Consider the following 26,093-nt stretch of genomic DNA (forward strand, 5'->3'; position numbering starts at 1 on the left):
GGAGAGAGAGAAATGTGTTGCACTCAACAAAGTTGAACAGAGTTGGACATCTGAAGAACTTTCTAACATCAGACATTGAAATGCAGCATTTGGAGTTTGTCTGGCTGATTTTCAGTCTTGCTTTGATCCAGTTTTCCTCACTATGCTCCCTTCACCACATTTTGGAATGTTAATGTACATCCTGTGCTATTATATGTTGGAAGTATGTGATCTGGTTGTTTTATTTTGATTTTATAGGGGATTACATTTAAGAGACTTATGAATTTCAGAAAAGTCCTTGAACTTTGGACTTTAAAACATTGTTGAGATTGTGATAGACAATGGAGACTTTTGAAGTTGACTGTATTCATTTTGCATTATGATATTTTTACAAGTTTATGGGTACAGGGGAGTGGAATGTGGTAGTTTGAATGTAACTGACCCCCATAGTTTCATAGGGAGTGACTATTAGGAGGTATGGTTTAGTTGGAGCGGACATGACCTTTTTTGAGCAAATGTGTCACTGTGAGTGTGGGCTTTGAGGTTTCCCATGCTCAGGACACCACTGAGTGTCTTAGTTGACTTCCCACTGCCTGCAAGATATAGGAGGCTCAGCTACTGCTCCAGCACCATGTCTGTCTGCATGCTGCCATGCTCCCCATCATGATGATAATGGAGTGAACTTCTGAAAGTGTAAGGGAGCTCCATCAATTAAATGTTGTCCTTCTAAGAGTTGCTGTGGTCATGGTGTCTCTTTACAGCAGTGGAAACCCTAACTAAGGCAAATATGCATGAGGGTGAGGTCTAAAGTGCCATGGACATGCTAGGACGCTGGAGATGCAAGGAATGTGGGATGTATGTAAGCACGCTCACATTTAAAAAGTGGAATGAGCCTGAGAGAGGCCAGATGTACTGCAGGAGTTAAGGCTGAAAAGGGCCTCTCTATGTCCTTTGGAGTTCATTTCTTGTAATCATATTCCCCACTTTCTTGTGCTGGAGCTGCAAGCTTTGGTATTTTTCTCACTTGTATTTGGTCTCGCTCTTTTAAAGATTTTTGTGTGCCATTACCTACACTTTCCTTTTAGAATGCTGGTCTTTAATTTGTGACTTTGTATGTTTAAAGACTCCATATTCATTCTGATTCTGCAAAGGATTAAAGCTTTGAGACTCAGAAGAGCCTTTGGATTTCAGACTTTTGTACATTGTTTGAATTGTGAATCATATGGGGACATTCCAAGTTGCACTAAATGCAGTTTACATTATGAGAAATTCATGAGCCTTATGTATGGAATATTCTTATTTATTTGTGAAGTGTCTTCCAGAGAGCCATCCAATAAATTCCTTCCCCAAAAATAGAGGTGCATTTTTTTTAAAAGTTGTGGGATCTTTAAAAGTTAAGGAATGCCCTGTACAGTAAGTAGATCGCTAGAGCCACCCCTTTGAGGGATTATCCTCAATCTTTAGTTTCAGAAGTGCTCAGCTTATAGGTCAACCATAACCAGAACATCTGCCGCCTCACAGTTCAGCCACCTTCCACTGATTTCCTACACCATGCCTTCTTCATTCACATGGACTTAAACTCTCTAAAGTGATGTGCCAAAACCATGCTTTGTTTCTCAAATGGTGTTTGTCACACGACTTAAAGAAGTAATATAGTATCATGGGACAGACAACATTTCATAGTAAATTTTCTTTCTCCTCCTGTCCTTTTCACCAATGAAAGAATGAATTCTACTGAGCAAATATTGTCCAAAATAAATTCCCATCAGGGCTTGGTTCTGAGGCTTAAAGTATCTTAAAAACAAATATTGACATATCACATATATTTTTTTCACATATAAGATTGTTTTTGAAACAGAAAATTCCTGCATTTATATTTATCTCAAACTATAAATAATGACAGAGAAAAGTGTTCCAATGCAGCAGTTTAACTAAAGCAGTGCTTCAGTCTTGATGGACAGGGAAGGAGCTTGGCCCTGTCTCAACTTGGCATATCATGCTTTGTTGACTCCCATGGGAGGCTTCATCCTTTCTGAGGAGTGGGTTGGGGAATAGAAATGAGGTTGGGGAGGGAATAGGATGAGAGAGGAAGGGGTGTGTGTGGGAACTGTGGTTGGTATGTAAAATAAACAAAAAATTTAATGAAAAAAAAGCAAAAAACAAAGTAACAAGAGAGGGACCAATATTTGCTGATTGCCTTGTATGGGACACTCAACAGTCAACAGAAAAGGCTTCAGTAGGTTTTATTTTACCCAGAATCACTGGAATGGCAGTAAAAAAGACATTGCAAAAGCAATTAGGATAGCTACTATACATAAAAGGAAGAAGTGTCAGAAAGGGTGTGAGAAATTGTAACCTTTGTGCATTGCTCATAGGTATGGAGAGTGATGTAGGAGCTGGGGGATACAGTATGGCGCCTCCTCACAAACCTAAATGGGGAATTACCATTTGATTTTTTTATACATATTTATATTTACTTAACATCTATATTTATTCCCCAAAGAATTTCATGTCAGGCCTCAGATACTCATGTACTTCTGAGAAAACACACTTCTGCATTGCTCATTATAATTGAAAGATACCAAGAAGAAATCCATTCATGGGTAAAAGAATAAACAATAGATAAACTAAAAAAACTAAAACAGTGCTCATTTACATAAAGAAGGTATGGATGAACCATCAATGACCATCATCAAATACTGTATAGCTGCATTAGTAACTAGAAGAGCTAAAGGGAAATATAGCAATCAAATGGACTCAAACAACTTTGAGTGGGTAATTAAATTATTATTTAATTATTATTAATTATTAATTATTCAATAACTTTGTACATTCAAAAATGATATCTTCTAAAAATATATTACAAAGCACATAAACATATATACATATAAACATATATACATATATACATATATACACATATACATGAACTATTTACATCAAGGGAAGGAAGGTAAATATAAAATAAACACTGAAGATAGCATAACATATTAACATAATATAACATAATCTAATAAAACAAGATAAACATATGGAAATAAAAACTGAAGATAATATAATAGTGTAGTATACTATAACATAATAAAACAAAATAAATAGGTGAAAATAACACTGAAGATTATGTAATATAATGCTATATTATTCTAAAACATAAAATAAAAATGTGCTTTTTTTTGAAGCAATTATTGGAGAAGAGACAGATTTTCTCCTGAGTTGTCTTATTGTGGATGGTCGGAGAAGTTGTCAGGCAATTGTCGAGGCTTGTCCAAGTTCTAGGATGAGAATAATTCATTTTAAATGCACAGTGTTCTCTTCTGCTTTATAAACTATATGGTGAAAAGAGCTAGTTAGAGCATTCATAAAATGCATTTCTAGAACATGTGTGCCAACAGAGACCTTTTTGTAAAGTTCACCTTTCATCCCTCATGAACATTCCATTGAATACTTCACTTTCATGACAGATCGATATGCTCTATGACATTTGTGAACCTTAATGCTAACACCTAACTCTAACCTTAAATCTACTCTAACTATATAACAGGAAGCCTAATCGTAAAACTCAACCGAGCCTTAAACTCTAAATTGGGTCCTAACTCTAGTATGTAACAACAGTGAGGAAAACATGGAAGATGGTTAGGAATACCTTTTCTTCTTATCAATGAAACCTTTGTGTTAGAAATCGATTTATGTTCTTTTTACATTTTCAACACCATACTATTCCTTTTCTAAAGAATTTATTCTCTCCCTGACCACCAGACACACTGCCCCATTTTCCTCCTTTATGTCCAGTATTTGAAACTGTTCATATTCTTTAGCTCCCAGTTTTCTCTCTTCAGCTTTATTTCCTAATATTCCTGAACTTTTGAAATGTGACCAAAACATACACACACACATTCTAGATATCTATCTATCTATCTATCTATCTATCTATCTATCTATCTATCTTACTATCTATATTTATATAATCCATCTAAATAACTATATATATATGTGAGTATATATATATATATATATATATATATATATATATATATGCGATTGATGACAATCTTGATTTAGCCAGTTGTTGACTCATGAGATAATCATTCCATTGACAGTTAACTCTTTTTATCCCCCATGCTGCACTGAAATACTTATACTCCTGAGCTGGAAAACTGAGTATATATTTTAGATAAACATTCTTTCTAATACATTTAAAAAAATATAACTCTTACCATCACTTTTTTATGTTTTCTCTTCTATTTCTTGTAGTGGGAAGAAGAGCTCCGTTTTTTGGTGAAACATGCACAAAAGCATGCTCTTATAGCATCAATCTGAAAGAGATTATGTAAAATAAGGAGTTTTCAAACTGAAAATTAAAACAATGTCACCAAAGATTTGAACCATCCATTCAACTAAAAAGGGCAACTATGGCTGATTGCATATTTTACATACATTCACAATTTTAGAATAAGTTACAATAGTATGAGAATTAAGTACTAGGACTCCTTCAGAAAGGGAGGGACTCTGAGTTCTAGGCTTAGGCTACCACTGATGTTCCAGAAACTCCAGAACCAGATGAAAGATTCTGACTTCCCTTTAGGACCACATAAGATACCCATGAACTTTGTCCTGGGGCCTGACTTGCGTGATCTCCTACAACAACATAAGGCCCAGGGATTTTCCTCCAGAATCCCAGGCAGTATGACTTCCTACACCAAGTGAGGGACCCTGCCTTCTAGATGTTAGGCCCACTGATGAACTAGGCAAACTCCATGACCAGTTGAGAGGCTCTCACTGCTTTGATTCAACCTATGTATTCTGCTCAGGACCATTCCCACAGGTGGCTAGGTTTCACCTGCCAGGCACCACCTCTATTGACACATGAACCCTGCTCTAGGCTTAAACAGAGGCTGACTCCCAGAAGAAGGATATCCTTCAAATCACAAACATATTTAAAAATCTCCTTTGAATGCAATTCTAAAATCTAAAAGAAATGGATGTATTTCTAGATTCATTGTATGTAATGAAATTAAGTCAGGAGGAATGAGATATATATATGCACTATTGAGATTGAAGAAGGAACAAAATACTTTTCAACTAAAAACTGACCAGGACCAGATGGAGTATTTGAAGAATTTTACTGAATACCAAAGAAAAATGAATATCATTGCTACTCAGATCATTTCATGAAATAGTAAAACAAAGGATTTCTCCAAAATTTTTATGATGCCAGTAATACCTTGATACCCAAACTAGAGAAAGATTCCTACGAGAAGAATTAAAACCACAGACTGATTTTCATGATGAGAACAGATACAAAACTTCTAAATGTGAGATTGACAAGCTGGGGTTTGAGAAATGCCCCAGCATTGACAAGCAATGCCTATTCTTCCAGAGGACCCACTTTCAATGCCCAGCATCCACACCATATCTCACAGCTATCTGTAACTCCAGTTCCAGGGAATTGGATGCTCTTTTCTGGCCTCTGAGTATACCAAGCACACATATCATGCACAAGAATACATGTAGGCAAATAACCATATATATAAAATTAAAAATGATATTGGCAAAGAGAATTTAAGACCATAACAAAAAGATTATCCATGATGGCCCTTTTGGTTTCATCCAAGAATGCAGGGTAAGAAAAATGTATGTAAATCAATCAATACAACAAATCAAATAAATGGAATAAAGAAATTCACATGATCATCCCAATATATGCATGAACGACCACTAACACAATTGAACATTTGGACCTTAATGATAAAAGTCAGGAGAGGCTAGGTATGGGTAGAGAATATGTCACAATTATACAAGCAATAAACAACAAGCCTACCATCTACATATTCTAAAATGGAGAAAAAATATTAATCTAACCATAATGATGAGAAAAAAAGGCAATCATTGTTCACTGTCTCTATTCTTTTTAATAAAGAGCTGAAGTTCTAGACAGACCCAATAAGGTAAGAAGGATATTAAAGCATACAAAGTGTGAGAGAACTCAGAATGCCCCTACTTAAGGATGGTAGGATTTTATCAGCTGTAAAAGGGTTGAGGCTCCACAAAAAGTCTTTCAGCTGATAAACACTACAACAAATTAGCATTTCACAAATTTAACACCAAAATCAGTGATAACAAACTGAATAAAAAAATCAATGAAAGAATCCCACTCACCTGCCCTAGGATATAGAATCAACCTTGATAGCCATCAGCAGATGAATGGATAAGGAAAATGTGGTATATACACACAATGGAATATTACTCAATAAAGAAAAATGAAATAGTAAAAATTGCAAGTGAATTAATAGAACTAGAAGAAGTTTTACTCAATGAGGACAGCTAGGATTAAAAAAGCAAATGTGATATGCTGTCCTCATGTGTAGATATTAGACTTTTGTATGTTCAAATAGGATTACACGAGGAAACCTAGAAATTAGACGTGGTCTATTGTAGATGGACCCATTGAAAGGGAGGTAGTAAAATATATGTAAAATTAAGTCAGAGAAGGAGAATACTGGATGTTGACAGTTTCAATCATGGAAGGATTGGACGATAAAGGACAGAATGATGAGTGCCAAATAAAAATGAAGGTCTATGAATAAAGCCTTATAGGAACCAAGATCTTGCAAATTAAGTAAAATATAATTTAAGGGGAGGTAGAACACAGGTGACAAGAAATAACACTGGAGCAATAAGTACTCTGGGCTAAGGTTTAAGTGGCAATGAAGGTAGAAGAGTAAGTCAGAGCAGGGACTAAGGTGTAACTGAACATAAACTAAGGCTGTATGAAGGCTTGTGGAAGCGACTAGTTGGTCAAATAGTTTAAAAGACATACTAAAAAGAGTTAGTTCAGAGGTACCTGGAATGTGTTGACTCATCTCATAAGACATGAGATTTACATTGAAACTCCAAAACAAGGGACAGCATACCTCCTTTTGAGTTGTCTGTCAAGTTGGCCTCCATGTCATCCCAAATAACAATCTATTACTACACATTCTGGTTGTTTGTCATAACTAAATGGTAAGACTCTTTGTTGAAGATACCACACAGTCTGGTTGCAGGGCATTTAGAATTCAATCCCTAGCAGACAAGGAATTTCTGCCTTTCATCATAATAAAAGTTGTAATTCCAGCCACTGGTCATGAAATACATCAAGAGTCTATCCAGTCTTGGACCTTTCCTATGACAACAGTGACCAGCCAGGCAAGCTGTCCACAATGGTTGTGTGGTAGTTATGTAAATAACCAACCTTGTTAGGAATGGATGGGAGACCTGCACCAAGCAATGGATTAAATGTCTGATGCTGGAAACCTTGTCAAAAGCTTATGTCTGGAATAGTCATAAGCTAGTTCAGGAGAATCAACTAGTGCTATTATTTTTTACATTTATATTCATAGGTTTGTTCTGCTCTCATTATTGGTTATATGATATTTTTTTCAGAGGGTAATGGTTAATGTTAATATTAACTAGTTAACATGATAAGGATAAGCCAGTGTGAAGGTTCATCTGCAGATGGGTCATTTGCATTGACCTTCCACTACTGAAAGCTCAAGAAACAATGAGGAAGAATGGTCTGAAAATAATGTAAGAGTTTGAATCTGGAGAGAAGTACACTGAAATGTTCTTTTGGGGACATGGCATAACGGATGCACAGATCAACTCAGAACAGCTGTGTCTTACACTAGACTTGCACAAGCTCAAGCCAGTCAAGATGCCAGCATGAGTGAGGAAACATCTCTCAAGGCCCCAGCACTAGATGAGGAGCAATTGGCCATGGCTGGTTGTGAAAGGAGGAGATTAATTTATCTGTGGGCTGTGGCTTAGGACAGATTGCTCATGTCCCAGAAAGTGTCTTCACACACATTCACAGATGGTCAGCCCTACTTGGACTCAGTGGGCTATTAATAGTAATTTTAAGAGCCAGGCAGTGGTGGCACACACCTTTAATCCCAGCACTCAGGAGGCAGAGACAGGCGGATCTCTGTGAGTTTGAGGCCAGCCTGGTTTACAGAGCAAGTTCCAGGATAGGTGCAAAGCTACACAGAGAAACACTGTCTCAGAAAACAAAAACAAAAGTTAATTTTAGGAGACATTAAGCAAAGAAGAGGAAGAAGAAGAAGAAGAAGAAGAAGAAGAAGAAGAAGAAGAAGAAGAAGAAGAAGAAGAAGGATGAGTTCCACCAGCACAAGATGGAAGGAGTCAGTGGTGAATGTAGTTTTCAAAGAATAAATAATAAGAATACTTAAAAAAAATTTACGTTCTATGTATTAATTCTAGAAGACATACTAAATTTAACCTTATTTGGCCTATGGAACATTACTGTGGAAACAGCATAAATGTGCAATGTAAACTGAAGTATATACTTACAAATGGCCGCTTAGTTTTTCTAGCACTGTGCTGCTTCTGCTCTTCTGAGGCATGCTCTTGGTCTTCCATGACAGATGCTGTTAAGAAGTGCACATATTTCACTAAGCAAAGTACAATGAACATTTAGGGGAAAAGCTGTCCATTGCTATAATGAAGGCACATTAGGGATGAGAAAATATTTATTTTCGTTTTCCCAAGCAATAGTTTGAATTAAGTATAAACTGCAGTGGAAATATTTAAATTTTCTTCTCTGCTTAATAAAGGATCTCTCTCCAAAACATGTGTCTGGGTGTGGTTTTTCTCTGAACAGAGGTTTAGGAAGCAGCCCCCACTGAATGGGAGTTCCCTTCACTTATATATTCAGATTGATCTCATATATTTCTGAAGATAAAGCAAATGAAATATGGACACCTGAGAGGTGGGAGCAAGGACTCTGTCTTTGACAAACAAAATCTTATCTGTTGCTCAGATTTGATAATGTGTGTGTTATTACCATTCTACTAATCCTTTTGCTTCCTATATGTGTAGTTGTCTGTCTATTACAGATAGTGTTCTGTTCTATACACAATCATTCTATAGAACAAATATATTTTAAAATGTAGTACTTACTTCTCTCCTGATGCATTATTACATTTTTTTCTGCATCATTGTCCATTTTGGATGAGTTGGGACCTGTTGTAGAAGATTCCTGTGGTCCATTAGGGTCAGACACACTCTATCAAAAGGAGTATTGGTAACATATGTTAGAAAGGTCTTATTTGATTTCTAAGAACATACTTGAATTCCTAATTTTATGACACGTGTACTTGAAATTCTATGTAGTATATATTGAAGACAAAGACATTTTAATAGCAAATCTATTGCGCACAGTAAAGTTTAAATCTAACCTTCATTTTTCATGGCACTTCACTATGTAAGAGGTACAAAGAAAAAAGGAAACACATTCAGAGGATTTGACCTGATGCACAATATTAACAAAACAAGAGCAACTACTTTTATATAAGAACTGTTAATGCTATTTATATTCCCAAATGAATTTGGAGGATATTTATAAAATAAAGAATTGCCTACCCTATTATCAGGAAAATTTCTTTGGACAGTGTGGTACTTTGAATGCAAATGGGCCCCATAAGCTTATAGGAAGTGTCACTATCAGAAGGTTTGGCCTTGTTGGAGGTGATGTGACCTTGTTGGGGGAAGTTTGTCTCTGTGGGGGCCATTTGAGGTCTCCTGTACTCAAGTTACACCCAGAGTAGACACAGGCTCTTTTACTGCTTGCTGATCAGGATGAGAACTCTCAGCTCCTTATCCAAGACCATGTCTGCCTGCATGCTGCCATGTCCCACCATGATGATGGTGGACAAAACCTGTGAAACAGGAATCCATCCCAAATGAAATGGTTCCCTAATAGGAGTAGCCATGGTCATGGTATCTCTTCCCAGTAATAGAAACCATAACTAATACAAACAGTATTGATTTCTATTCTCCTATTGGTCTCCCTTTAATTTTGTTCTCCTGATTTATTGCTCCAGCTAATAGATTGAGCACAACATTGAAAAGGATTCAAGATGATAGACAAACCTGTCTCTTATCACCTCAAGGCACTCATGTTTTCTTCCATTGAGGATGATGTTGGCTCTGAGTTTCTCCTTATATAATTGTTATTGTGTTGAGGTATTGTCCTTCTTGTCTTACACTCTCTGGACTGTTATCATGATGGTATATTGGATTTTGGCAAGGACCTTATCTACATGTATTGAGAAGATTAGGTGACTTTTTGTCTAAGTCTGTTTCTGTGCTTTGTTAAATCTGTTGACTTGTGTATTTCAAACCATCTCTGCATCTCTGAGATAAAAACAAGTTGTTCATGGTGGATCATTGTACCTAGAGTTTTTCTGTCTGGCCCACAGTCAGGACAAATCTCTCTCACCTGCCAGTCATACAGATGCTAAGACCCAACCAAGTAAACACAGAGACTTATATTGCTTACAAACTGTATGGCCATACCAGGCTTCTTGCTAACTGTCTTACAGCTTAAATTAATCCAATTATATCTAGTATCCACTTATGAGTGAGTACATACCATGTTTGTCCTTCTGAGTCAGGGTTACCTCACTCAGGATGATATTTTCTAGTTCCATCCATTTGCCTGCAAATTTCATGATGTCATTGTTTTTCTCTGCTGAGTAGTACTCCATTGTGTATATGTACCACATTTTCTTAATCCATTCTTCAGCTGACTGGCTTCTAGGTTGTTTCCAGATTCTGCAGCCAGTGTTCTTAACCACTGAGCAATCTCCCCATAACTCTTTTAAATTAAAAATAAAATAGCATAAAACAGGATCTGGAGAGTGTTGCTTTTGTGAATATGGGTATGTTAGTAAAAAAAATAATCAGTGGATTAAAAAATAATTCCAGGGCTGGAGAGATGGCTGGAGCACTGGCTGTTCTTCCAGAGGACCCAGGTTCAATTCCTAGCACCCAGCTCAAAATTGTCTGTAAGTCCAGTTCCAGGGGATCCAACACCCTCACACAGAGTATACACAGATGAAACACATTAAATAAAAAATAAATCTTTAAAAAATGAATTACAAGCAGACACTTCACACTTCAGCATAAAAGGTACACAGGAAGTAAATAAGCACAGAAAAGATGCTCAGGGGATGGGGAGATGGATGAGTGGGTAAGGAGCTTACTGTGTTCCTATCACCCATGTGAAAGGCTAGCATGGTGGCTCACTGGTGTGTGATCTGGGTTCCCTGCTCTGGGAGTGAGTGGTGTATGTCTGGGTTCCCTGCTCTGGTTTGGTGTATGATCTGGGTTCCCGGCTCTGGGAGTGGTGTGTGATCTGGGTTCCCTGCTCTGGATTGGTCTATGATCTGGGTTCCGTGCTCTGGATTGGTGTATGATCTGGGTTCCCTGCTCTGGATTGGTATATGACCTGGGTTCCCTGCTCTGGGAATGGTGTGTGATCTGGGTTCCCTGCTCTAGGAGTGAGTGGTGTGTGATCTGGGTTCCCTGCTCTGGGAGTGAGTGGTGTGTGATCTGGGTTCCCTGCTCTGGGAGTGAGTGGTGTGTGATCTGGGTTCCCTGCTCTGGGAGTGGTGTGTGATCTGGGTTCCCTGCTCTGGGAGTGGTGTGTGATCTGGGTTCCCTGGCCAGCCAGTCTAGCCAGGTTCAGCTCCAGGTTCAGTGAGAGACTCTGTCTCAACACAACAAGGTGGAGACTGGCAGAGAAAGAAACCAACACCTCTGCCCTCCACACACCAAAGCACTGGCATATGCATGTACCTGCACACATGCACACACATGATCCTCAGTATAAATATGAGGCAATTGCAAATTAAAAATTAAAACTGCAAATTAAAATAGCAATGTGCTAGCATTCTACACTCCTAAGACTGGTGAAAATTGCTGGGCATGGTGGCACCCAACTTTAATCCCAGAACTCAGGAGGCAGTATATTCCAGGACAGACAGGACTACCTAGAGCTCTTGGAGAGGACTGGAGTTGGGTTCCCAGTGCCTACATCAGGCAGCTCACAAGTGCCTGGAACTTCAGCCCTAAAGGATCAGATGCCCTCTTCTGGCCTCCGTGGGTATCTGCACCCATGTGCACATTTCCCCACACCCACATACACATGTAATTAAAAAGAAAATCTTCCAGACAGGGTTTCTCTGTGTAGCCCTGGCTGTCCTGGAACTCACTCTGTAGACCAGGCTTGCCTTGAACTCATAGATCCACCAGCCTCTGCCTCTCGAGTGCTGAGATTAAAGGTGTGCACCACCATCCCCGGACTTAAACTTCCCATTTCTATCTTTGTTTGTGACGGCTGTGACAGATGTTTAATGTAATTGCTGTTTAGGTTGGTTATTTACTTGTTTGTTTGAGCTACATTTGAACCTCATGTAGCTCACACTGGTCTTGAACTTGCTACACGAAGCTACTTGTGGCATTGTATGTCTTTAATCCCAGCACTCAAGAGGCAGAGACAATCGGATCTCTGTGTTTGGGGGTAGCGTGGTCTATACAGTGAGTTCCAGGCCAACCAGGGCTACATAGTGAAACTCTGTCTAAAATAAAAACAAAGTAAAAAACAAAAACAAAAACAAAAAACCCAAACACCCAACCGTCAAGATGAGGATGGTATCTGGGATTACTTCTTTGAGATCTTAACACATGTGAATGGTGTTTTGCCTGACATATGTCTGTGTACCGATTATGTGCCTGGCCCACGGAAGCCAGACGCGGGAACTGGAGTTATAGATGGTTGTGAGCCATGGATGCTGGAAATCGAACCTGAGTTCTCTGCAAGAGCAGTGTTCGTAACCACGGAGCCACTCCAGCCCCAAATGTTGCACCTCTGTTCTTGCAGACTCCCAGACTCGACAACCTCACCATGGCTCACAGGAACTGCCCAGCCTGCTCTAGCCAGCTTCAGTCGTTCTGGTTCTGGGCTGCTGAGCTGAGCTGGGTCCAGCAAGTACACACACGGAGGCTCCTCCCAGCCATGTTTTGAATTGGCATGGCTTTCTCTAATGGGATGACCCTGGCTAAAGAGATTAACAGCTGCGTTGTGGATCCCACTCTTAATCCGCAGTGTTCCGGCTCTCCCTCCTTGCCTGGGAAGGACGCAGCAGAGAGGTCGGCCAAGACGGCTCCCACTACCATTACTGAGTTCATGGGGATCCTAGGCTAGGGAGGCCCCAAAGATGGGCAACTCCCTGCAGCGTGGGCCCATGGTGCTCTTCCTAAGGCCCTGAGTGGTCTAGCCCCTGACCTCACTCGGGTTAGGAGTGGAAGCGGAACTGTGGGAGGCTGCCTGGACCCCACTCGGTAAGCATGGCGCTGCTCAAAGTCAAGTTTGACCAGAAGAAGCGGGTCAAGCTGGCCCAGGGGCTCTGGCTTATGAACTGGCTGTCCGTGTTGGCCGGCATCATCCTCTTCAGCCTGGGGCTGTTCCTGAAGATTGAACTCCGCAAGAGGAGCGAAGTGATGAATAATTCTGAAAGCCACTTTGTACCCAACTCCCTGATAGGGGTGGGGGTGCTGTCCTGTGTCTTCAACTCGCTGGCTGGCAAGATCTGCTATGACGCCCTGGACCCTGCCAAGTACGCCAAGTGGAAGCCCTGGCTGAAGCCGTACCTGGCCGTCTGCGTCCTCTTCAATGTCCTCCTCTTCCTCGTGGCTCTCTGTTGCTTTCTGCTGCGGGGCTCCCTGGAGAGCACCCTGGCTTACGGGCTCAAGAACGGGATGAAATACTATCGGGACACGGACACCCCAGGCAGATGCTTCATGAAGAAGACCATCGACATGCTTCAAATCGAGTTCAAGTGCTGCGGCAACAACGGCTTCCGGGACTGGTTCGAGATCCAGTGGATCAGTAATCGCTACCTGGACTTCTCCTCCAAGGAGGTCAAAGAGTGAGTAGCCACCACTCCAGGGAGGGAGACCCAGGCGTTCGCGTTTTCCCCTCTGTTGGGTATAGAATCAGTTGGGGGTTGGGGGATGGGGGTGTTAGGCTGGACCGTGTGAAATTGCCAGCGGCCTGGGCCCTCTGACCCTCAACAATGGCAACTTCATCTGGTTCATCCTCACATCTGGCTGAGGCAGGGACAGGTGTGTAGTGAAATAAAGATGCTTAGTTGGATCGGAGTTACCAGGAGGAGAGCCATAGTGTGGGGCACTTCATACAGTAAGAATGGGGTCTTCAGAGCTCGCTCAGACTCAGATATTTCTTAGCACTTATCTTGTTCCATCAAATTTCCTGGTTTGCGTCTTGGTTTTTGGAGCTTTCAACACTTGAAAAGGCCAAAGGTGTTTGCAATGAGTCCGTCCTTGGACATGGCAGAATTCTCGGTGAACTATCTCCTGTAGTGTTCAGGGAGGGCAGGGCAGTCAGCTTTGGACTGCATTTTGTTCTCAACTGGCTGTGACCTCAGGCAGGCTGCTCAGCCCTGTGGGTCTCTCCCCATCTTTCAAGGGAAGACACTGGAATATGTGATCATAGACTGTCTCCTGGTCTGCCTACGCCTGGTGAACAGCTCATTAAATGCCTACTTGTTCTGGCTTTCTCTCTCTTCCTTTTTTTGTTTTTTGTTTTTTTTAAATTCAGAGTCTTACTATGTAGTTTGGATACCTGGAACTCCTTATGTAGACTAGGCTGGTCTTGAACTCAGAAAGATCCTTCTATTTCTGCCTTTCAAGTGCTGGGATTAAAGGCATGTGCCACCATGCCCAGTGAATTTTATCTGTGCGTGTGTGTGTGTGTGTGTGTGTGTGTGTGTGTGTGTGTGTGTGTGCAGTGTGGCACAATGTGTGTGCAGAGGGGCAGAGGGCAGGGACAGCTTTAGGGAGTTGGGTCTTCCTTTCTGCTGTGAACCTGGCAGTCACACTCAGGTTGTCAGGCAAGCCCGGTGAGCACTTCTATCCACGGAGCTGTTTTACTGGCATAGCACAACTAAGTGTTTCCAAAGCATTCCTGGCCTGTGTGAAAGTGAAGTCCTGTGGAGGGGAGGTGCTGGTGGGAAGGAGCCTTGGCCTCAGCTCTGGCTGCTCTTCCCCACAGATGCTCTCTGGGGTGGGGGCATGCTCTACAATCCCTGGCTGACATTCCAGGGTGGTGGCTCACCCAGCTGCTTTTTCCTCTGAGTAACTCTGGTGAATCTCACCGGGTGTTGAACTGGCAGGCACCCAGCGGCAGGAACTGCGTGAAGCCCAGAGGTTCCTGGACCACTGACATCTTAGTTTAGAGGAGGCTTTGCTCCTCAGGTGGAAGGAGCCCCAGTGAAGGTCACTGCTGGGATGTCATTTTCTCTGTGGAAGGAGATTACAGCCACAAATCCCCCGCCAAGGAGAGGATTGTGACTAGCTCTGCCCTTCCTAGATGGCAGGTCTGTGGGGACAGGATAGGAGGGCGGGATTTGCATAAAGCCGCCTCAGCAGGATGTGCTGGGGACATGCAGAACTCTCGGGAGTATGGGAGGCCAATTCTAACGTGGGCTCTCCATGGAAACCTTTTCTTTTTTCTCCTTTTCAAATTGACTGAATGTTTCACATGCGTGTAATGTGTTTTGAGCAGGTCTACCCCACCCTGCTGTGACCCCCGTCCCCACCGTTATTACCTCACAATTTCACGTTCTCTCTCTCTGTCTCTCTCTGTCTCTCTCTCTGTCTCTCTCTCTGTCTCTCTCTCTGTCTCTCTCTGTCTCTCTGTCTCTGTCTCTCTCTGTCTCTCTCTCTCTCTCTCTCCCTCTCTCGTTAAGGCTATCAGTGTGTACATGGGTGTCTGGCCATCTACTGGAGTATGGATAGTCTCTCAGGGCCCACATCCCTGAGGAACACTGACTCCCTCCCCCAGCAGCCATCCATTTCTGATAGCTCCTCAGAAGTTGGAAGTCCTGACCACTCCCCCATCCACACTGGGACTTTTTCTAGCTTGATTTTGTACATGTGGTCAACATCTGGCTATCATTTCATATGTTTAACTGCCCTGCTGTGTCTGGAAAGAACTGTTTATCTTCAAGAGTGCATTGGCTCCGGCACTCTGTGCCCAGTTCCCCCGAGATGGTGCCCGAGCATTGGAAGGAGGGCCGTGATACCGACCCGTTTAGGGCCGTGATACCGACCCGTTTAGGGCCGTGATACCGACCCGTTTAGGGCTGTGATACCGACCCGTTTAGGGCTGAGCAGTCTCGTGTTCTCTGTGCACTGACCAGTTGTGAGCCTCTGTTACTCACCACCTACTGTGAAAAGAGGCATCTCTAGTGGAGGATGACAGCGCTTATATATGAGTTTACTAAGTCCTTAGTTGGTTTACTACTATGCCCATTCAGTAAAATTGCAGGAAGTCCTCCCCGGGTGACCTTTGCTATCTCCACGTTGTGATGAGGGCCATCATAACGCAGGGCCTTGGGCATGCTGGAGAGTGCTTTCCCACTCACCCACCTTCTCAACGCCTACTCGTCTGCCTTGCTCCCTCCCTCCCTCCCTTCCCCTTCTTCCTTCTCTCTGTCCTTTCCCGTAGGAGGTAGCTGCTGTCTCTTTCAGCCACCACCCCCCCCCCCCCGTCCTCTCTGTCAGACTCTTGTCTTCCCCAGAGACTCAGCTTTGAAGAGTAATAGAAGAGTTCCTCTGGAATTTCAAATTCCTTCTGCTCCGAGAGTGGAGATATGACCCAGGTCACTCTACTCCAGTTGTCCAGCGGACCCAAACTTCCCAGCAGACATTTGACTCGATCAGAACGACTTCAGTGGGGTTGGCAAGGTAGCCCAGTGGGCAGAAGTATGTGCTGCCAAGCCTGATGACTTGACTTAGGTGCCACATGGTGAGAGAACCCAACTCCAGCAAGTGTCCCTGACACACAAGTGCTGCGGTGTGCTTTCACCTCGCCACAACAAACAGTACGATTAAAAATTTACCTCTGTGGCCGGGCGGTGGTGGCACACGCTTTTAATCCCAGCACTCTGGAGGCAGAGGCAGGCGGATCTCCGTGAGTTTGAGGCCAGCCTGGTCTACAGAGTGAGTTCCAGGACAGGCATCAAAACTACACAGAAACCCTGTCTCGAAAAACAAAAAAACAAAACACAAACAAACAAACAAACAAAACTTTACCTGTGTGTACCATACCAACTTGCTGGGATGCAAATACAATTACCTTTTTTTTTTTTTTCTCCTCAAGACAGGGTTTCTCTGTGTCCTAGCTGTCCTGGAATTCTCTTCATAGACTAGGCTAGAAACAGGAAGGCTTACAGAGATCTTCCTGTTTCTGCCTCCTGAGTGCTGAGATTATAGGTGTGTGCCACCATGCCTGGCAGGATTCAATTATCTTAATTCATTGTCCTAGAGAAAAATTTCACTGTTGTACACACACAAAATATGATTGACAATACTGAGGCATGAAAACAGAAAAAGAGCAGGCCATGGTGCTGCACGCCTTTAATCCCAGCACTCGGGAGGCAGAGGCAGGTGGATTTCTCTGAGTTCAAGGCCAGCCTGGTCTACAGATCTAGGACAGCCAGGGCTACACAGAGAAACCCAGTCTCGAAAAACCAAATAAATAATTAAAAAACATAGAAATTAGAAAAAGAAATTCAAGACAGATTCTCATCCATAATTGACAGGTGGCGTTACATTTTCTACATTTTAGTCCAGTAATGCTCACATTTTCTTTTCTGCTTTTCTTTTTCTTTTTTCTTTTTTGATTTTTTTGAGACAGGGTTCTGTGTAACAGCCCTGGTTGTCCTGGAAAGGGAGGTGGGGCACGTGACTATCCACAAAAAGCTTTAAAAAGAAATTTAAAATAACATGCATTCATTTATTTTGTGTGGGGGTGTGGAGGGTGCACGTGCCACAGTGTGTAGAGGTCAGAGGACAACTTGAATCTCAGTGCTTCTACGTCAGTACCCCAGGGAGGAAAGAGGGAGCCCCATAACCAGAACTGCCCCCAGCCCCCACCCTCACTTCTGCAGGCTGTCCTGAAGGCTGTGTAACTGTGCCTCAACATCCCTCCTCAGCTGGGGGTCTAGGAAGAGGGACATACTCTGCTGTCCCCGCCTGAGGTCTGCAGACGGGGGGCGCCAAGCCCGTGAATGACCCCAGTTCTCAGGAACACAGATGTGTCCCCACAAGGTTTCTTTGATCTCCTTTTAGGGCTCTGCCTCTTTCATCAGACTGAGGTGTTGGGTCCCGGAGGAGGAACCCAGTTTAGCACGGGGGAGGAAGGGCCAAGCTCAAGGTGGGACTTCCCTGGGACCTCTTGGCACTCAACTCTGCCCCTATCTGGAGTACCACCTTGTTTATTTAGGGCCTGCCCTCTTTCCAACCACAGATTAGGGCCCTACTCACCCCCTAAGACATAGCCAGGTGGCACAGAGCTCCTTAGGTGGTGAGCTGGCTATTTATATCAGAGTATTTCCCAGGCTATAAAAGTACTCTGCTTGGGGGGGGGGGTCACTGGGTCTTGTAATGTCTTAAGGTAAAGCCTGTGTTCTAGGCTACCCCTCACAGCCAAGCTACATCTAGCCTTGTCAAGGCATCCTGCAGACTCTTCTGGAAAACGTGTAATTTGGCAGGTGAATTGGTAAGTGAGTGGAGAGGGTTACAGCATCTGGTACATGATGACTTAACCCTACTCAGTGTGCAGAGGGACAGGTGGGGGGGATGGGGGCCATTGCCTTGACCTCTGAGCTCTGGTAACCTACCTAAAAAGTGAGAATCTAGGAAACTATGGTGGAGAGTTGATCCAGGGGGCTGCTCTGGGCGCAGGGTATACAGCAAGGGCTTAGCAACATTGCTCCCTTCCACCCACCTCCTCCCTCCTCTCTGCTTAGCTTAGTTTTTCGATTTCTTCCCTAAGTAAGCCAGGCACAGTTCACTTCAGGCGGCAAGGAGCTGCGTAAGGAAGGGAGTATGTTGTCAAGGAGCCCCAGTGGGAGGGAGACACGTCCTGTGGAGACCAGTAGGGTGTCTCCATCACCGAAGTTTAGAAAGGGGCAGTGAGAGATTGGGACACTCAGGAGCCTCTGCTGGCCCCGACCCTGTGACTGCCGACCCGACTCTCACTCCAGACTCACTTGTGGCATGTATGAAGCAGGTGTGCAGGCCTTAGTTCAGCTTGGGGACATCTGGGGTGGTGTGGGGTGGTTGATGGTGCTAGGTAGTGGTTACTGAGACACCAAATGAGTAGAGGATCACATTTTCTCTCGTATTTAAGTCTCCCCAGGTAGAAGGCCTGCAGAAGCGGGGCTGGGAGGGAACTCACATGCAGGATGCGTACCTAGCATGGTAGAAGCCTTGGGTTGCGTCCCCAGCTCCACATAAACTGGGTGTGGTGGCGCATGCCTGCAGTCTTAGCACACAGGAGGATCAGAAGCGCATCCTCATCTCATCCTCAGCTCCATAAGGAGTTCAAGGCCAGCCTAGGATAGGGGCCTCTGCTCCTGAGAAGTGGGTGGATTCCAAGGCAATAGGGAAGTGAGTGGGTAACTGCTGTGGGTTGTCTTCAGTTACCTGTGTGGTTTTAGATTGAGACACTGCCCTGCCCAGAATCCCACTTCCTCTTCTCTGGAACAGTCTGGTGGTTTTCAAGGTCCTTTTCAAAGGCCTTGGGTGGAGAGAAGCCAACATTTTTTTTTTAATTATTATTTATAACTGCTCGGCCATTAGCTCAGGCTTATTACTGACATGTCAAATTAACCCATTTCTATAAATCTATACTTTGCCATGGGGCTCATGGCTAACCAGTACCTTTATATCTTGCTTCTCATGGCAGCGGCTAGCAGTGAAGCCGACATCTTCTGAAGGCTGAGGGAACACTGTGTTACTTGTATTACCTGTGAGGGCTCTAGTCACCTCACACAGGCCCAGGAAGGCCCAGCCTCACAGATAACAAGTGGCACCGAGATCTGTTCTCTGCTGTACCCACACTGCCCCTGGTGATACTAGCAATGGCTTCAGAGGATGTATGTGCCGGGAGAGAGGGCTCAGGGGATAGCCTGCGAGTCAGGAGCAGGACCAACAGCACCTGAGTGTGGACACCTCAGCTGTGAGTAAAGCCAGTGAGGGTCCTGGGTGCTTGGAAGGAGGAATCCTCTCAGAGACTCAATTCTGCTCAGTGTGCCCAGGGCCATTGGTCTCCAGGAGGGAAGGGGTGGAGAGATGGGGGCCTCTGCTGCCTCAGCCTTAGGACTGGTCAGACTCTCATTTCAGACATCCTTGCAGTGCACTTGAGACAGGTGTGCAGGCTTCACCCCAGCTCAGGGACACCTGAAGGCCCTGCCAACACCCCTCCAACCTGCCTTCCTGCCCCACCGAGGGCACCCCCACCAGCACTGACCCAGTGCCAAGCTCCAGGGGCTTGGCAGAAGCCCAGCAAGGTCTGGCTCATGCTGTCCGTGCCCAACGGCGCCATCAGGCAAGTGGCTCCAGTGGCAGCCCAGGGTTATCAGCCCTCGCCTCCTCCAGGGCAGCGAGCCTGCATATGCCTGCCTCAGAGAGGATCCTGCCCTGCAGCTACCTCAAAGGCCCAGCACTACAGCTGCGAACTCACAGGTGGCCATGTCCCTGTGATGTCCCCTGGTCCCTTCATTTCCTAACCTGATGAAGGCTTCTCGAGTACTCGGAATGGCTCTTGCTCAGCCACTGCCCAGTGAGAAATCCTTTGTGCACTTGGTATAATCCTCATGCTAGCCCCATGTTACAGCTGAGGAAACTGAGGTAGGCCAGGATTAAGGAATTTGTCTGAAGGGGTGAAGCTGGACTGTGCAGGGCAGGAGTCAACTCCAGTGGTCTCCTCGGCCTCCGGCCTCATGTCCACGCTACCTAGTGCCACCTATTCTTCAGTGTGCCCTGCCCATGAGTAGATGTCAGCACTGAAGGACGCGTGGAAGTATGTCACAGCCCAGGCCACCATGTGCAGCCTCCCAAAGCCCCAGTCCTGATGGGTGGCAAGCAGCAGGCAGCGCATAGAAACGACCCCACGGCTGATCCGCAGCAAAGTGTGCTCAGCTTCCCTTGGAAAGAGAAAATGTAAATTCAGATAAGTTGAAGGGGCCAAGTGAGATGGCTTAGTGGAGGGGCATGGGTGGGGGTAGGTGGGCAGAGATGACAATGGGAGAAACCAGGTTGTCCTCTGACCTCTGCACGGTGCCGTGATACATGTAAGAGAATCATATCCTCTCAAGTAAGACACTGATGAATTCCCTTAAAACAAAAAGGAAGACTCAAGGTACTATCTCTCTCTTTTTTTTTTTTTTTTTTTTGAGCTGAGGATCGAACCCAGGGCCTTGTGCTTGCTAGGCAAGCGCTCTACCACTGAGCTAAATTCCCAACCCTGTACTATCTCTTATCTACTAGGTCTACAGAGATCAAAGCTTGGACTGGTGTGGGCGTGGTGTGGTATATGTGTGGTGTGGGTGTAGGTGTATGTGTGGGTGTGGTGTGGTGTATGTGTGGGTGTGGTGTGGTGTATGTGTGGTGTGGTGTGGGTGTGGTGTGGTATATGTGTGGTGTATGTGTGGGTGTGGTGTGGTGTATGTGTGGTGTATGTGTGGGTGTGGTGTGGTTGTATGTGTGGGTGTGGTGTGGGTGTGGCTGGGAGATGCAGGTTGTGTCTCCCACGGCTGGCTGGACATGCGACAGCCTCTCAGGTGAGAATGATGGGGGGGGGCAGGCTCACCCACAGACACACGGCACTTCTGTAGATTTGACATCTGTATGCCACACGAACAAGTCTGTGGACTGTGCGGTCCATCCCCACATCAGGCTGCCACAGACGTAGCTCACCAAAACAATAAACAAACAAACATACAAAATCCAGGACACTCTCCATTGGCGGATGTAGAAAGACCTCTAAGGCTTAAGGCTACCATGTGGGTTTTTCAGTTTTTAAAAACAATTATTTATTATTATCATTGGAGCGTGTGTGTGTGTGTGTGTGTGTGTGTGTGTGTGTGTGTGTGTGTGTATACAGATGTGCATATTCTGCAGCTTGCTTGTGGAGGTCAGAAGACAAAGTGTGGAAGTGGGTTTCCTCCTCCTGCTGTGAAGTCCTAGTGATCAGACTCAGACCATCAAGTTTGGCAATCCCCTTTGAAACTGTCAACATCCAGTATTCTCCTTCTCTGACTTAATTTACATATATTTTACTATCTCCCTTTCAATGGGTCCATCTACAATAGACCACGTCTAATTTCTAGGTTTCCTCGTGTAATCCTATTTGAACATACAAAAGTCTAATATCTACACATGAGGGCAGCATATCACATTTGCTTTTTTAATCCTAGCTGTCCTCATTGAGTAAAACTTCTTCTAGTTCTATTAATTCACTTGCAATTTTTACTATTTCATTTTTCTTTATTGAGTAATATTCCATTGTGTGTATATACCACATTTTCCTTATCCTTTCATCTGCTGATGGCTATCAAGTTTGATTCTATATCCTAGGGCAGGTGAGTGGGATTCTTTCATTGATTTTTTTATTCAGTTTGTTATCACTGATTTTGGTGTTAAATTTGTGAAATGCTAATTTGTTGTAGTGTTTATCAGCTGTAAGACATTTTGTGGAGCCTCAACCCTTTTACAGCTGATAAAATTCTACCATCTTTAAGTAGGGGCCTTCTGAGTTCTCTCACACTTTGTATGCTTTAATATCCTTCTTACCTTATTGGGTCTGTCTAGAACTTCAGCTCTTTATTAAAAAGAATAGAGACAGTGAACAATGATTGCCTTTTTTTCTCATCATTATGGTTAGATTAATATTTTTTCTCCATTTTAGAACATGTAGATGGTAGGCTTGTTGTTTATTGCTTGTATAATTGTGACATATTCTCTACCCATACTTAGCCTCTCCTGACTTTTATCATTAAGGTCCAAATGTTCAATTGTGTTAGTGGTCGTTCATGCATATATTGGGATGATCATGTGAATTTCTTTATTCCATTTATTTGATTTGTTGTATTGATTGATTTACATACATTTTTCTTACCCTGCATTCTTGGATGAAACCAAAAGGGCCATCATGGATAATCTTTTTGTTATGGTCTTAAATTCTCTTTGCCAATATCATTTTTAATTTTATATATATGGTTATTTGCCTACATGTATTCTTGTGCATGATATGTGTGCTTGGTATACTCAGAGGCCAGAAAAGAGCATCCAATTCCCTGGAACTGGAGTTACAGATAGCTGTGAGATATGGTGTGGATGCTGGGCATTGAAAGTGGGTCCTCTGGAAGAATAGGCATTGCTTGTCAATGCTGGGGCATTTCTCAAACCCCAGCTTGTCAATCTCACATTTAGAAGTTTTGTATCTGTTCTCATCATGAAAATCAGTCTGTGGTTTTAATTCTTCTCGTAGGAATCTTTCTCTAGTTTGGGTATCAAGGTATTACTGGCATCATAAAAATTTTGGAGAAATCCTTTGTTTTACTATTTCATGAAATGATCTGAGTAGCAATGATATTCATTTTTCTTTGGTATTCAGTAAAATTCTTCAAATACTCCATCTGGTCCTGGTCAGTTTTTAGTTGAAAAGTATTTTGTTCCTTCTTCAATCTCAATAGTGCATATATATATCTCATTCCTCCTGACTTAATTTCATTACATACAATGAATCTAGAAATACATCCATTTCTTTTAGATTTTAGAATTACATTCAAAGGAGATTTTTAAATATGTTTGTGATTTGAAGGATATCCTTCTTCTGGGAGTCAGCCTCTGTTTAAGCCTAGAGCAGGGTTCATGTGTCAATAGAGGTGGTGCCTGGCAGGTGAAACCTAGCCACCTGTGGGAATGGTCCTGAGCAGAATACATAGGTTGAATCAAAGCAGTGAGAGCCTCTCAACTGGTCATGGAGTTTGCCTAGTTCATCAGTGGGCCTAACCTCTAGAATGCAGGGTCCCTCACTTGGTGTAGGAAGTCATACTGCCTGGGATTCTGGAGGAAAATCCCTGGGCCTTATGTTGTTGTAGGAGATCATGCAAGTCAGGCCCCAGGACAAAGTTCATGGGTATCTTATGTGGTCCTAAAGGGAAGTCAGAATCTTTCATCTGGTTCTGGAGTTTCTGGAACATCAGTGGTAGCCTAAGCCTAGAACTCAGAGTCCCTCCCTTTCTGAAGGAGTCCTAGTACTTAATTCTCATACTATTGTAACTTATTCTAAAATTGTGAATGTATGTAAAATATGCAATCAGCCATAGTTGCCTTTTTTAGTTGAATGGATGGTTCAAATCTTTGGTGACATTGTTTTAATTTTCAGTTTAAAAACCCCTTATTTTACATAATCTCTTTCAGATTGATGCTATAAGAGCATGCTTTTGTGCATGTTTCACCAAAAAATGGAGCTCTTCTTCCCACTACAAGAAATAGAAGAGAAAACATAAAAAAGTGATGGTAAGAGTTATATTTTTTTAAATGTATTAGAAAGAATGTTTATCTAAAATATATACTCAGTTTTCCAGCTCAGGAGTATAAGTATTTCAGTGCACCATGGGGGATAAAAAGAGTTAACTGTCAGTGGAATGATTATCTCATGAGTCAACAACTGGCTAAATCAAGATTGTCATCAATCGCATATATATATATATATGTATATATATATATATACATATATATATAGTTATTTAGATAGATTATATAGATATAGATAGTAAGATAGATAGAAGGATGGATGGATGCATGGATGGATGGATAGATAGATAGATAGATAGATATCTAGAATGTGTGTGTGTATGTTTTGGTCACATTTCAAAAGTTCAGGAATATTAGGAAATAAAGCTGAAGAGAGAAAGCTGGGAGCTAAAGAATATGAACAGTTTCAAATACTGGACATAAAGGAGGAAAATGGGGCAGTGTGTCTGGTGGTCAGGGAGAGAATAAATTCTTTAGAAAAGGAGTAGTATGGTGTTGAAAATGTAAAAAGAACATAAATCGATTTCTAACACAAAGGTTTCATTGATAAGAAGAAAAGGTATTCCTAACCATCTTCCATGTTTTCCTCACTGTTGTTACATACTAGAGTTAGGACCCAATTTAGAGTTTAAGGCTCGGTTGAGTTTTACGATTAGGCTTCCTGTTATATAGTTAGAGTAGATTTGAGGTTAGAGTTAGGTGTTAGCATTAAGGTTCACAAATGTCATAGAGCATATCGATCTGTCATGAAAGTGAAGTATTCAATGGAATGTTCATGATGGATGAAAGGTGAACTTTACAAAAACATCTCTATTGGCACACATGTTCTAGAAATGCATTTTATGAATGCTCTAACTAGCTCTTTTCACCATATAGTTTATAAAGCAGAAGAGAACACTGTGCATTTAAAATGAATTATTCTCATCCTAGAACTTGGACAAGCCTCGACAATTGCCTGACAACTTCTCCGACCATCCACAATAAGACAACTCAGGAGAAAATCTGTCTTTTCTCCAATAATTGCTTCAAAAAAAAGCACATTTTTATTTTATGTTTTAGAACAATATAGCATTATATTACATAATCTTCAGTGTTATTTTCACCTATTTATTTTGTTTTATTATGTTATAGTATATTACACTATTATATTATCTTCAGTTTTTATTTCCATATGTTTATCTTGTTTTATTAGATTATGTTATATTATGTTAATATGTTATGCTATCTTCAGTGTTTATTTTATATTTACCTTCCTTCCCTTGATGTAAATAGTTCATGTATATGTGTATATATGTATATATGTATATATGTTTATATGTATATGTTTATGTGCTTTGTAATATATTTTTAGAAGATATCATTTTTGAATGTACAAAGTTATTGAATAATTAATAATTAATAATAATTAAATAATAATTTAATTACCCACTCAAAGTTGTTTGAGTCCATTTGATTGCTATATTTCCCTTTAGCTCTTCTAGTTACTAATGCAGCTATACAGTATTTGATGATGGTCATTGATGGTTCATCCATACCTTCTTTATGTAAATGAGCACTGTTTTAGTTTTTTTAGTTTATCTATTGTTTATTCTTTTACCCATGAATGGATTTCTTCTTGGTATCTTTCAATTATAATGAGCAATGCAGAAGTGTGTTTTCTCAGAAGTACATGAGTATCTGAGGCCTGACATGAAATTCTTTGGGGAATAAATATAGATGTTAAGTAAATATAAATATGTATAAAAAAATCAAATGGTAATTCCCCATTTAGGTTTGTGAGGAGGCGCCATACTGTATCCCCCAGCTCCTACATCACTCTCCATACCTATGAGCAATGCACAAAGGTTACAATTTCT

At 42.3% G+C, this 26,093-nt stretch overlaps 1 protein-coding gene and 1 long non-coding RNA gene across 3 annotated transcripts; one reads left to right on the forward strand and one right to left on the reverse strand.

Annotated features, from left to right (window-relative positions):
- Window positions 1–2,745: 2,745 nt before the first annotated feature.
- LOC131893727 (uncharacterized) lies at window positions 2,746–9,154 on the reverse strand. Its single transcript, XR_009374741.1, has 4 exons — window positions 8,938–9,154; window positions 8,329–8,405; window positions 4,194–4,292; window positions 2,746–3,251 (listed from the first exon to the last, which is right to left on the reverse strand). It is a non-coding gene; the product is annotated as an uncharacterized LOC131893727 (long non-coding RNA).
- Window positions 9,155–12,591: 3,437 nt separating this feature from the next.
- On the forward strand, window positions 12,592–25,487 carry LOC131893955 (peripherin-2-like). 2 transcript variants are annotated; one of them, XM_059244118.1, is made up of 3 exons: window positions 12,592–13,751; window positions 24,121–24,219; window positions 25,114–25,487. In XM_059244118.1, exons 1-2 carry the CDS (start codon window positions 13,171–13,173, stop codon window positions 24,131–24,133), a joined length of 594 nt encoding a protein of 197 aa, XP_059100101.1. In that variant the 5' UTR covers window positions 12,592–13,170; the 3' UTR covers window positions 24,134–24,219; window positions 25,114–25,487. The 2 variants fall into 2 exon arrangements, with proteins under 2 accessions (XP_059100101.1, XP_059100100.1); XM_059244117.1 differs by having other exon boundaries at window positions 12,596–13,751; window positions 25,168–25,317.
- The last annotated feature ends 606 nt before the right edge of the window (window positions 25,488–26,093 follow it).

Source organism: Peromyscus eremicus, chromosome 16_21 (genome assembly GCF_949786415.1).
Source record: "Peromyscus eremicus chromosome 16_21, PerEre_H2_v1, whole genome shotgun sequence".
Lineage (NCBI taxonomy): Eukaryota > Metazoa > Chordata > Mammalia > Rodentia > Cricetidae > Peromyscus > Peromyscus eremicus.